Raw genomic sequence first — 11,471 nt, 5'->3', positions numbered from 1 at the left:
CAGATCGATAAGAGACATACTCTTAGGCACATTATTCCACATGAGCCTGTTCCTCTGTCTTTCTCTTCTTTATTGGTACATGAAAACGAGACATGAGAGTATGGTGAGATGGATGATATATGATAAAGTGCTTAAAAGTTATGGAAGTTGAGTGTGACGTGCTCTTAAAAAACAAGTTATAGGTGACTTGGGGCGTCAACATAGCGGTCGCATCTGAGAGTGCTCTGGATCCCTCTGTCATCCGTCTTGATACATGCGCTGTATCGCCTCATGTAGGCGACTGCTATTGGCCCGGGCGGAGCTGCGAAGAGATGACGCCCGCTCTGATGTGAGGAGTGCTAGAGATCTAGGATGAGGATAATCGGAGGGCGGTGAGTGCACCTTTGGCCTGGCGGCCATATTGAACCCAACTGGCTGGGGCTGAACAGGTCCTGGTGTGCTTCAATCACCTCATCCTCCTATCGCTTGCCCTTAGTTGGAGTGGTTGGGCTGTTATTGCAGCGAGCAGCCTCGACCAGCCTGGCGTCAGGCCTGGTGTGCGGCCCCCCAGACTTGAGCCCAGAGCCGGACTGACTGGATGGCTGCCAGATCGGGGCACCTGATCTTCTGGAGACATCCGGGGGCTGCTGCCGGCCGCGCATGAGGCTCCGGGACGAGCCTTGCTGCAGCTCCAAGTTTTGCTGGCAATACAAGCCCTATCTACTGATCTCTGGAGTGCGGCCCTTCATTAACCCCATGCCGCCTGCTTGTACATAGAGTTGAGGAGAGAGAATGGAGGTGGGGGTGCAATCGTCAGTCCCCAACTAAGGCCCACCCCTGAGACAGTGACATTGCCCCACTGATGGCCCCTGGGGTGCTACTTAGAGTCCCTAAGCCTCACCGAGGACTTCTCTTGAGATTAATGGTGTGGGCCTTGCCTGATTCTGTGTTGTCTCCCCAAGTTGGCCTAGAACTCACTAAAATGGTGCTGTGACTAAAAGCTCTGATTCTAACATGAGAGTATTATTGAATCTCAACCCTTATGACACCTGCTATTCAGGGGCACACCCAGAGGTAACTTCCTCTCTTCTCCTGGATTTGGTTCTGTGCGCTCTTGTGACCTATCGCACTGGGGTGCCATTGCCTCACTGTCAAGCACCAGCACTACACTGCCATTGTCGGTTCTTTCAACTCTCGTGCCATAACACTATGCAGACTTCGATCCTGATAAATAGGGATCCCAAGGAAATCAACAAGGCAGAAAGCTGCAAGAGAACTGAGGGGCTGGGTGTTCTCCTTGCATTCTACAGCCGCCACTCTGGGACTTACACAGCTTTACACCTTTCTTCTTTGGGGGACGCCGCCGCCTGTCTCTAGCCAGTTGCCACTTATCCCCTTCTGGCTTCCTGGGCCTCAACTGCGTCTTGAAGTAAATTCCTCCCAGGACTGGGCTGCTTGTGATGTCAAGGACTGTGGCAAGTGGGCCAGACCCCTGTCTCATCTGCTCCTTCACTGCACCTTGATCATGGGGAAAGATTAACTGGCGAAGACCCATCTTTTTCAGCCACGCATTGACCAATATACCACCCCGGCTGGGGCGTCAGGGAGGCAGACCTCAGACAAAACTTCAGCGGGGGGAAATCTTGACAAAATATTACAGGCTATCCATACCTCACAGGCAGTGGTTGAGGCAAATATTAGCGAGGTGCAAGTGGACGTTGCGCTCCTTCACCAGGCTCTCCGCAACTCCACCAGCCATACCACCAAAGTGAAGGGCTGTCTCTCCACAGTAGAGTACGAAGTTGCTGACCTTAAAGCCAAGGTGACCCGCCTCCTCACTTATACGAATGAGCTCCATCATCACGCTGTAGGTGCGGAGAACCGCTCACAATGCAATAATTTGTTTTTATGGTTTTCCTGGAGATGCTGAAGGCACTCGAGTGGCAGAATTTATGGAGCACTGGCTCAAATCTTGGATATCAACTGCTAAATTGTCGCCCTGATTTGCTGTTGAACATGTCCACAGAGAACTTGCCCCCAGGCCTCCCCTGGGTGCCATGAGCCTACCCATAATTGTGCAATTCTTTGACTTTAAAGACCGGGACCTCATCCTACTCAAAGCTTGTGCACAACCTGACCGCCACTGCCAAAACTCATCAATCTTGATTTTTCTGGACTATTCTAGGGAGGTGCAGGCTGGCCGCAGGTCTTACGAATCTGTCAAGCAGAAGTTCCGGGCCCTCCACTTGTCTTATGCGCTTCTCTTTCCAGTGCGTCTAAAGTGATTTATGTGGAAGAAACCCACTTTTGTAACACACCTGAGTCCACGTGGGAATGCTATTGGAAGAAAAGTGGATTTGTCACCCAGCCTCATCCCCCTCCTCCATCTACTGTTCGTACACCCGGACCTGACATAGGCGCGAGTCACTGCTGGAGATATGGATGTACTGGATCTCGGCGTGGGGACCCAATGCATTGACAGCGTCTCTTTAGACTGTCTCCCAGGCTTCAGTGCCACCTCCACTACTGCATTCTGACCCCTCCTCTGGGGCCCAAGAGGAACAAGATGATCCTCCCCTGCTGAGGACCGATTGAGCTGCACACTTTCTCCCATCTAGGTGCGTGCCAAGGTGACACTTGTATTGTCTGCCCATGAATTCTTGCAAAGCATACCACGTATCAGCTCCTACTTGTTGGAAGCTAGATTAGCACACATGGACCATAACTAGACCTACCACTTGGTCTCGTTAATGCATTTATCACCATATGAAAATCATAGCCGCTCCTGTGACGGCAAACAACGCATGCTTGTAATCTGTTTTTCTGGAGGGGTCCAGCACGCCACACCGGTCTATGAAGAAATGGTTACAAGTTGGAGTCATTGTTCTGGCGCGACAGATGCTTCTGGCGGGAAGTATGGCCCAGTCTCTGATTCTGTCATGGAATGTGAATGATCTCTTGGACCAGATTAAGTGCTCAGCAGTTCTGAGATAAGAACAACGCATTCTCCCCTCTATAATACTGTTGCAGGAGACTCGCCTCATGGGATCAACTGCCCATTTTTTACCCAAAATGGTTTTGATATGAGTCTATCATGTTGGCCATGCACTGGGGTCCCATGGCATGGCGATACTGCTGTGTCACACGTTCCCCCTGGTGATCAACCAGACCTGGGCGAATGCTCAAGGTTGTTATATTGCTCTGGTGGGTGTGCTGGATGGTCGCCTGATGAATATCCTATATCTCTATCCCCCCACATCACTAGACTACTTCTTTAACACAATTCTGAGAATTATTTCTCAGCTCCCGTTGGGTTACACAGTTATAGTGGGAGACTTTAATGCAGTTATAGACGCCGAGGTGGACTCTACCGGATCCCCCTTCGATGTTAAGCGTCAGAGAGCAGCATCCCTGAATAAATGGGTGGCCTCCTTGGGCTTGTGTGACGTATGAAGAATTTGGAATTCTAGACGAAGGCAGTACACACACACCTCAGCGGCACATCACACACAGGCACAAATAGATACAGTGTTTATACCGGCCACGGATGTTCTATCGGTATTACATGCTCAAATACTGCCATGTGGGATTTCTGATCACACTCCACTACTACTCTCTATTGGTGCAACAGATCCTACCTACTGCCCCCTTTGCGGTCTGAATGCTTGGCACCTCCAGGATGAGTCAAATACCCAAGGCGTTTAATTGAAACTTATTTTACCAATAATGCAGGGACGGTCCGGTCAGTGAGTACTTTTTGGGGAGAATGCAAGGCCACTGTTCGGGGCTTGGCAAGGACTCTTGTGAGAGGGACGGAATAGGCACAACATAACCATGTTACACAACTTGAGGTTCAAGCTTTCTGATTAGAGGGACAGATCCAAGATGACTCTGAGACCATTGAAAGAGAGCTTGCTGTGATTCAAGAAGAAATCATAACTCATTCTCTAAAGGTGGCTAAACAGATCTGGCGGGCCTCTAACGCCATTATTTATGGATGTGGGAATAAAATAGCGAACTACTGCAATGGTAGGCATCTCGGTCCCTTGCATGGCTAATCGTTCATGAGGGGGAGGACCACCGAGGACAAATGTGGCCTCACGCCCACGGCCGTGAGGCCACGCCCCCCTCCCCTTAACTATGTGCAATCATCGTGCGCGCAGCGGACAAGCGCAGCGGGCGCGCCGCCAGCATGCCGCCAAAGGTAAGCCCGTCTGCGCCCGTCCGCGACCGGCCGGGACCAGGGGCCACACACCCTGCTCCTGTTCTCACTTATACCTTAGCTCAGTTGTTTTCACTTAATACGACTCAGTCTATCGCCCCTTCTTTGTCTCAGCGCTTAGTTGCCCTGGGTATCTCTGCTCCTTCGCCCCCTTGTCTGGACCTACGTTGTTCACTCCCCGGCTACATGTTCCTTCCCCTCCTGCCCCTCTTCCCCTTTCCCCCCCCCACCACGGCTACTGATTACCTGCTAAACACTAGATCGGCCGGTAGGCACCAGCTTGAGCTCTTTAACTTACTGGACACGAGGCCCCTGATTTTCTGTTTCTCACAGAAACTTGGTTTTCGGCCGATTCCCTCCCTGATCTACTGTCCACTCTCCCCGACTCTTACTACGCTCTTCGGGCGGATCGCCCTGCTGGTAAAGCCGGTGGGGGGTGGCGATGATCACTCGCTCCAATTTTCAGTTTCAGCCTCTTCCCCACCCTCCCATACTCGGTGTTGATTTTTTAGTTGCCCGCTCAGTTAATCTTTTGGCCCCCCTCACAATAGTCCTTGTGTATCGTCCCCCTCAGAACATGCCTTCTTTCGTGCCTGCTCTGCAGGATCTCCTGGCTACGCTTGTGGTCAATAATTCATCTGTGCTCCTCCTGGGAGACTTTAATTATTGGCCGAACGACCCCAGGGAAGACCAGTTCTCCAAGGACTTCTCGGCCACTCTCCAGTGCCTCAACTTCCTCCCTCATGTTCACTCCCCTACTCACGTACATGGTCATACCTTAGACCAAATATGGTCAGCCAGCTGCACTATCCTCTCCCCCACTGTCCTCCCATGCACCTGTTCCGATCACTTTCTGATCTCTTTTTCTATCGAGCTTGAAGCACCAGAGAAACTCCCCTTACCTAAGACTATCTCAACTCGTAATTGGAATCGGGTTGATCTCAACTCTCTTGGTGCTTCTCTCGCTCTCTCTCCCCCGATCTTCTTAACCTTTCCCTAGATCTTCCAGTTGGCGCCGTGAATCACTGGCTGTCCTCTTCCTGCGACCTGGTTGCCCCCTTAGGAAAGTCAAGGCTTGCCGCCCCCATGATGCCCAAAAGTGGTTTACGGACGAGTTGAAAACTCTTAAACTGGATCTCAGGCGCTCCGAACGCCATTGGAGGCGCAACTACTGTCCTCTCCTGCGAGCCAAATACAAGTCTCTTTTAGCTAACTATAAGAGGGCTATCCTCTTAGCTAAAACTACTTACCATTCGAAGAAAATCACCTCATCAGCCAATAAGCCCAAAGAGATTTTCTCCATAGTTCGCAACTTAGTTGCTTCTGACAGGGCCAACCCTAACCTCATCCCTTCCCACGCTCTTTGTTTGTCCCTGAATGATTTTTTTAGAGAAGATCGCGAAGATCAAATCTAACATCCCTTTAGCCTCTTCGCCACTTCCTTCCCCTGCTCTCCCTCCGCCTTCTTCTTTCCTTGACCAGTTCCCCCCCATCTCCTTGGATTCCTTTCTTGCTTTACTCCAGAAAGTGAAGTCAGGCTACCCGGCTGACTGCGTTCCAGCTCGCATTCTGAGAGAGCTCTTCACTCACTGTCCTGATCCTCCCTTTTCCCTTCTTAATGCCTCTATCTCCTCCGGCCTGGTCCCGAAATCCTTTAAATCGGCCATAGTTTTTCCCATTTAAAAAAAATCTGGCTTAGACCCCTCCCTTCCGTCCACCTTTAGACCCATTTCCCTGCTTCCATACCATGGGAAGATCCTAGAGAGTTATATTACATCTTGTCTCTCCACTTTCATTGAGGACAACCATCTGCTGGCCTCCCACCAAGCAGGATTCCGCCCGGCCCACTCTACTGAGTCAGTGGTCCTATCCGTTCTAGACGAGCTAAAGAGCAAGGCTGACTCCAACCTCCCCCAAGCCTTGGTGCTCCTTGATCTGTCCGCTGCGTTCGACACGGTCGACCACTCCATCCTTCTCGGCCGTGTCCGCGCAGCGGGCGTTCGGGGCACTGCCCTCTCTTGGCTCGCCTCTTTTCTTAAAGAATGGACTCAGGCGGTCCATCTTTCTGGTTTCACTGCCCCCACCCGCTTGGTTTCTTGCGGGGTCCCCCAAGGTTCCTCCCTGTCCCCTCTTCTTTTCAACCTTTACATCCACCCCCTCATTCTCTCTCTTCTTGACATGGGGGTCTCCGTGTATAATTACACGGATGACCTCCAGTTAGTGTTTGATCTCTCCTCTCCTTTGGACTCCTTACCCAAATTCCGCTCTACCCTAGCTTTCATCTCTGAGTGGATGAATCACAACCAACTTAAACTTAATCTGGACAAGACGGAGTTGGTCCAGACTGGCCCTATCACCTCCCCCTGGTCTGCCGCCTTATGGCCCTCCAACTTTGGCCCCCGCCCACACCAGCAGCCTCTGCAAAGACCTTTTAATTAATTAATTAATTAATTAATTAATTAATTGTGGGTTTCTAAAGCGCTAGAATCGACTCCCGAAGGAGTATCTCTGCGCTGTAGACCGCTGGGGAACCCGTCCTGGCTTTCCCTGTGAGATGGTCCCTACTGGGTATCTCCAAGGTGAAACCAGGCATCCCCGGCGTATGTGGGGGGCCGTTGTGGAGATGAGGCAAGCTAATGCCCAGAGTTGCCGAGTGTGATCCCTGGTTAGAGTAGTCACGGAGGCGAGAATTATCAAGTCCGCTGACCCTGGTCCACGACCCTGCCGCGTCGGGGATAGAACCCTGGTCCCGGGCCGTCCTCTGCTTCCAGATCTGCCGCCTCCAACAAGTGAGCCACACCACTCCACCTTGGGCATTAAAGTTAGTCGGGACCTCTCCATGCATACCCAGATTAGTTCAGTTGTCTCCTCCTGCTTCCTTTCCCTCCGGATTATTCGGAAAGTGTCCCGTTTTTTTTCTTCCGATGCTCTTAAACTTATTATTTTGGCTATGATTCTTTCTCGTCTTGACTACAGGAATAGTCTCTACGTGGGCATTCCGGCCTACGAACTACACCGTCTTCAGGCTATCCAGAATCAGGCCGCCCGTCTTATCCTTCACCTTCCTAAGTCCCTCCACATCACTCCTGTGCTGAAATCCCTTCACTGGCTTTCCATTTGCCAGAGAACCCTTTTCAAGATGGGCTGTCTGGCCTTCATGGCTCGTGCCCGCACTGCTCCGGCTTTCATTAATTCCCTCATCAGTCCCTACACCCCCAACCGTGCCCTCCGTTCCTCCAATCAGGCGCTTCTCAGTGTTCCGCGCTTCCGCAGATCCAAAACTGGAGGCACTAGATTCTCTGTATTAGCCTCTCGCTTCTGGAACAGTCTCCCACTGTCCATTAGATCCATTCCAGTTTACCTACAATTCCGCAAGGCCCTTAAGACCTTCCTGTTCTCCCAAGCGTACTCCTGCTGATCTCCTTTCGGTAGAATTCCATCCATCTCAGCCCTCAACTTTAGCGCCAGGATGCCGCTCGGTCACAGTGCGCTCTATCAAGAACTTTTAACTTCAACTTCATTGTTCCTCCCTGGCCATTGCCCAAGTCTTCACTGACTATTATGCAACTCTTTACGCGCCCATCCCACGTCCCAAAACCAAAAAAGCTGCTCCCTTTATTAACGATATACCCATGCCCAAGCTTTGTGGTGTGGACAAATGAGTGTTGGAGGAGACCATCATGCTGGAAGAGATCATGGACTCGATCTCCACATTGGCAGGTGGTAAGACTCCTGGCCTGGATGGGTAACCTTTGGAATTTGATGTCAAGTACAAAGATTTCCTCGCTCTTCACGTACTGAGTTTTTACAAGGAGGCAGTCCACATCGGCTCCTTCCCCAAGGAGCATGATCAAGCCACTATTGTGGTCATACCAAAGACTCGACCGCCATCCACCTTATGTGCCAAATATTGACCAATCTCTTTATTCAATGGGGAGGTAAAGATTTTTGCAACTGTTTTGGCCATCTGGTTGCGGCCAGTCTTGTAGTCTTTGATTCATCCAGACCAATGTGGTTTTATGCTCCACAGGAGTACTACCCACTGTTTGCAGTGCCTGCATGTAGCCCTATCCCACCGTCACATACTCACAGCTCAGTAAGCCTTGCTCCTAATAGACTCGGCTCAGTTTTTGCTTCTTGGACATACAGGTGTCTCTCCTTCCCGAATTGATCTGGTCCCTAAACGTTACCCCGCTAACCTGCAAAATTACAGCCAACCTTAAGAAGTGGCAGACAATGCCGCTGAATGTTATGGGGACGATTGCCCTTTATAAAATGATGGTGTTACAAAAATTCTTATATGCTCTGCAAAACTTTCCCCAAGTATCCCCCCCCCTTTAATTGGTTCAGAGAGATGGATTCACTCGCCATCTCGTTTCTCTGGCACAAACCTAGCGCCCACTTGGCCTTTTCTACTTGTCAATGCGCTTGGAATGGTTAACTTATATTTCCTGGCCACTCATCTTTTGGTCATTAATGATTGGCTTACTGGGGGTTGGTCGTACCCAGTGTAAAGGCGAGAGCTCAATACATCGGGTTTCCCTTACATTATGGCTTTACTCTATGGTACTACCAAACTGCACACCATATCAAAGGTGACCCGTCTAGTATTTACAGAGTGGAGGGCGGTTCAGAGACATACAGGGTGGTGGCAGAAACTAACTCTGCATACCCGAGGGTGGCATGGTACATGGTTGAGAGAGGTGGTGACACTTGAGGGTTTTGATCGTTGGGACAGCATAGGTATCACCCTTTTAGGTAATGTCTGGGTAGGCTTGCATATTGTCTTCTTCCAGAATCTCTAGTAGACCCATACACTCTCTGATACAGAATTCATATATTTCTGCAGCTGTGCCACGCATTGTATACCCACATCCCCTCAGACATGCATCCCAGAATTTAGCCCCATGGAAGCCAAAATCCCGATGGGGGCCCTAGGCAAGGGAGGTGTCTCCCAGATCTATCGTACCTTGTTCCTTAATGCCCCTGGGTAGTTTGGCGCACTCCATTGGGAGGAATGGATAGGCCCTTTAGAAGATTATGACTGGGGCAATGCGTTGATGGCCTCAGAGCAATCATGATTGTGTCTAGGCTACATTTGGTGCAAACCTATTACTTACACACTGCCTATCTTACTCCCGTCATGCTGTTTTGTGCTGGCCTGGTGACTGACCCTACCTGCTATCGTTGTTCCCATTCACCTGCAGATGTCTTTCACATTGTGAGGTTCCGTCCTATCATAACCCATTATTAGGAAGTGGTGCTAGCTGAATTATCAGCCGTACTAGACCGGACGCTGGAGCTCTCTGATTTGCTGATCCTCTTGGGAGTGAATGATGGTCTGGGGGGCTCTAGGGCAGACAGAGTGTTGATGGGAACCGCTTGTGTAGTGGCTAAGAGAGATATTGCACACTGGAGGAAACATTGCTTGCATTATAGGATGGTGTGGGGTGGACTGGTGTGCGTAGCATGAAAAGCCAGTGTATTTGGCCAGGGATTGTCCAACTGAACATCCAAGAGTCTGAGGTAAATGGCTTGGGGCTTCAGATAAGGGCGCTGGGTTAGAATGAGAAAGCAACAATTCCAAGGTTTGTTTATTCCTGAAAGTGCTGAGTAGTTCATGTTGATGAGCTTACTGCTAATCTTATTTGTCACTGCACAATATGTATCATGGACTGACTATGTGAGGTGTTGTTCCTTTCAAAAAACAATAAAAATGTGTTCATGAAAAAAAGTGATAAAAAATGTCATTATTAAAGGAACTGACCGATGAAGCCACCAATTGTTTTGAGGGAAATGGGCCTGATTAAGGGAGTCTAGTGCCAGGCGTGGGGCTTGAAGGGGGCAACCTCCTGTTTATGTTAAATACTTTTCACGCCTACATTGCCTGTCTGAACAAGCAGGGACAAGTGAGGAGGAGCAAAAAGCATAAATGCAAAGTTAAATTATGCTTTATTTTTACATTTTAATTATAGTGCTTTTTTCTGAAAATGTTTTTTGAAAAGGACCTCACTAACCATAGTGGCTTATTGTTGTTGGATGGCACAATTTAATTTATCAAACTGGTTTAAAAAATACAGGCAGAAACGATTTACATGCAAACTCAGCCTGCATGCCCATAAAGTCCGAATTATACTCACTTTTATGCTGGGTTTTTGGTTGGGAAATTGAAATGATATGCTTTCGTTGCTAAGGCTGATTTTTTTTTTTTTTATGAAATCTTTTTTACTTTTTTTTCTGAGACTGTTGTGTTTCATAGGATTTAGAAAATGACAAAGAACGAATATTACTGCACCAAACGTGACAGTAAGGGAAAATTAAAGTTCCAGTGCCTAATCTGCGGTCGGATTTTATCGCGAAGACAGCGGATTTATTCTCACTTAAAGAGTGCTCATAATCAAAGTGAGTTGAAGATTTATTATTCCTTATGTGCAGTGAATTAAGAAATCAGCATTGTTGTGAATGTTCATAGTAAGACAATTGCCTACAGGGGAGATGTTAGTGTGTTTTACCCTAGTCCTTTAAGCCTTATTTCCCTTTTCCTTGAGCATAAATAGCTTTTATTTGCCCATCCCAAAATGAAAAAGTAAAGGTACATAGTGAGGAAAAGGAGAATAAAGATCCAGCAATGCTGTTGTTTGCATCATATGAACAATAAAGTTATTGGCGCTTTCCCCTCCCAGCTCGCTCCCCACATACGGAAGTACTTGCCAGCTCTCCCAGTCGGCTTCTTGCCCATACGCCAGACTTTCATTGACCAAAGAACAAATCCATTCATTAGTATTTAACATATGCCTTTTAGGATGTTTGATTGGCTAAGCCCATCTCAGTATTGGGGTTGCAATTATTTACTTTTCCCTAGTTGGATTTATAATATAATAATATATATATGACAAATTGTAGGAACAAAAGGAAAGCAATTACCCAAGCAATAAAAAGCAAGGATCCTGTGGCTGTCCGGCTGGCCAGAAAGGAATACTCTAATAGTATAACATCGGCAAAGAAAGATTGGGAGGAAGAGCACTGGCAGCAGCTGAAGGCCGCAGCCTGCGGTAAAAACTCTGTTATTTTTTGGAAATTAATTAATGCATTTGATAGAAGGGGGGTAGCTCCTATTTTAAATCATATAACCGAACAGCAATGGTATTCCCATTTTTTTAAATTATATTGTGAGGACAGTTTGGATAGCTCGACAATATCACCAACTACTGTCCCTCAAAGTAAATCTTGTGAGCAGTCAGTTTCCAAGGTAGACCTATTTTCCCAGCGT

At 48.7% G+C, this 11,471-nt stretch overlaps 1 protein-coding gene across 2 annotated transcripts in view; it reads left to right on the top strand.

Annotated features, from left to right (window-relative positions):
• The first annotated feature begins 10,456 nt into the window (after positions 1–10,456).
• The window catches only part of MIER1 (MIER1 transcriptional regulator), a 399,774-nt gene continuing 398,759 nt past the window's right edge, over positions 10,457–11,471 (top strand). For both annotated transcript variants that reach the window (XM_078668904.1, XM_078668900.1), the window contains exon 1: positions 10,457–10,603. In XM_078668904.1, coding sequence (XP_078525030.1) covers positions 10,471–10,603 — 133 coding nt within the window. In that variant the 5' untranslated portion in view covers positions 10,457–10,470. The remainder of the gene's footprint in view (positions 10,604–11,471) is intronic.

Source organism: Lissotriton helveticus, chromosome 1_2, assembly GCF_964261635.1.
Source record: "Lissotriton helveticus chromosome 1_2, aLisHel1.1, whole genome shotgun sequence".
NCBI lineage: Eukaryota > Metazoa > Chordata > Amphibia > Caudata > Salamandridae > Lissotriton > Lissotriton helveticus.
This window is presented reverse-complemented; position numbering and strand designations above follow the sequence as displayed.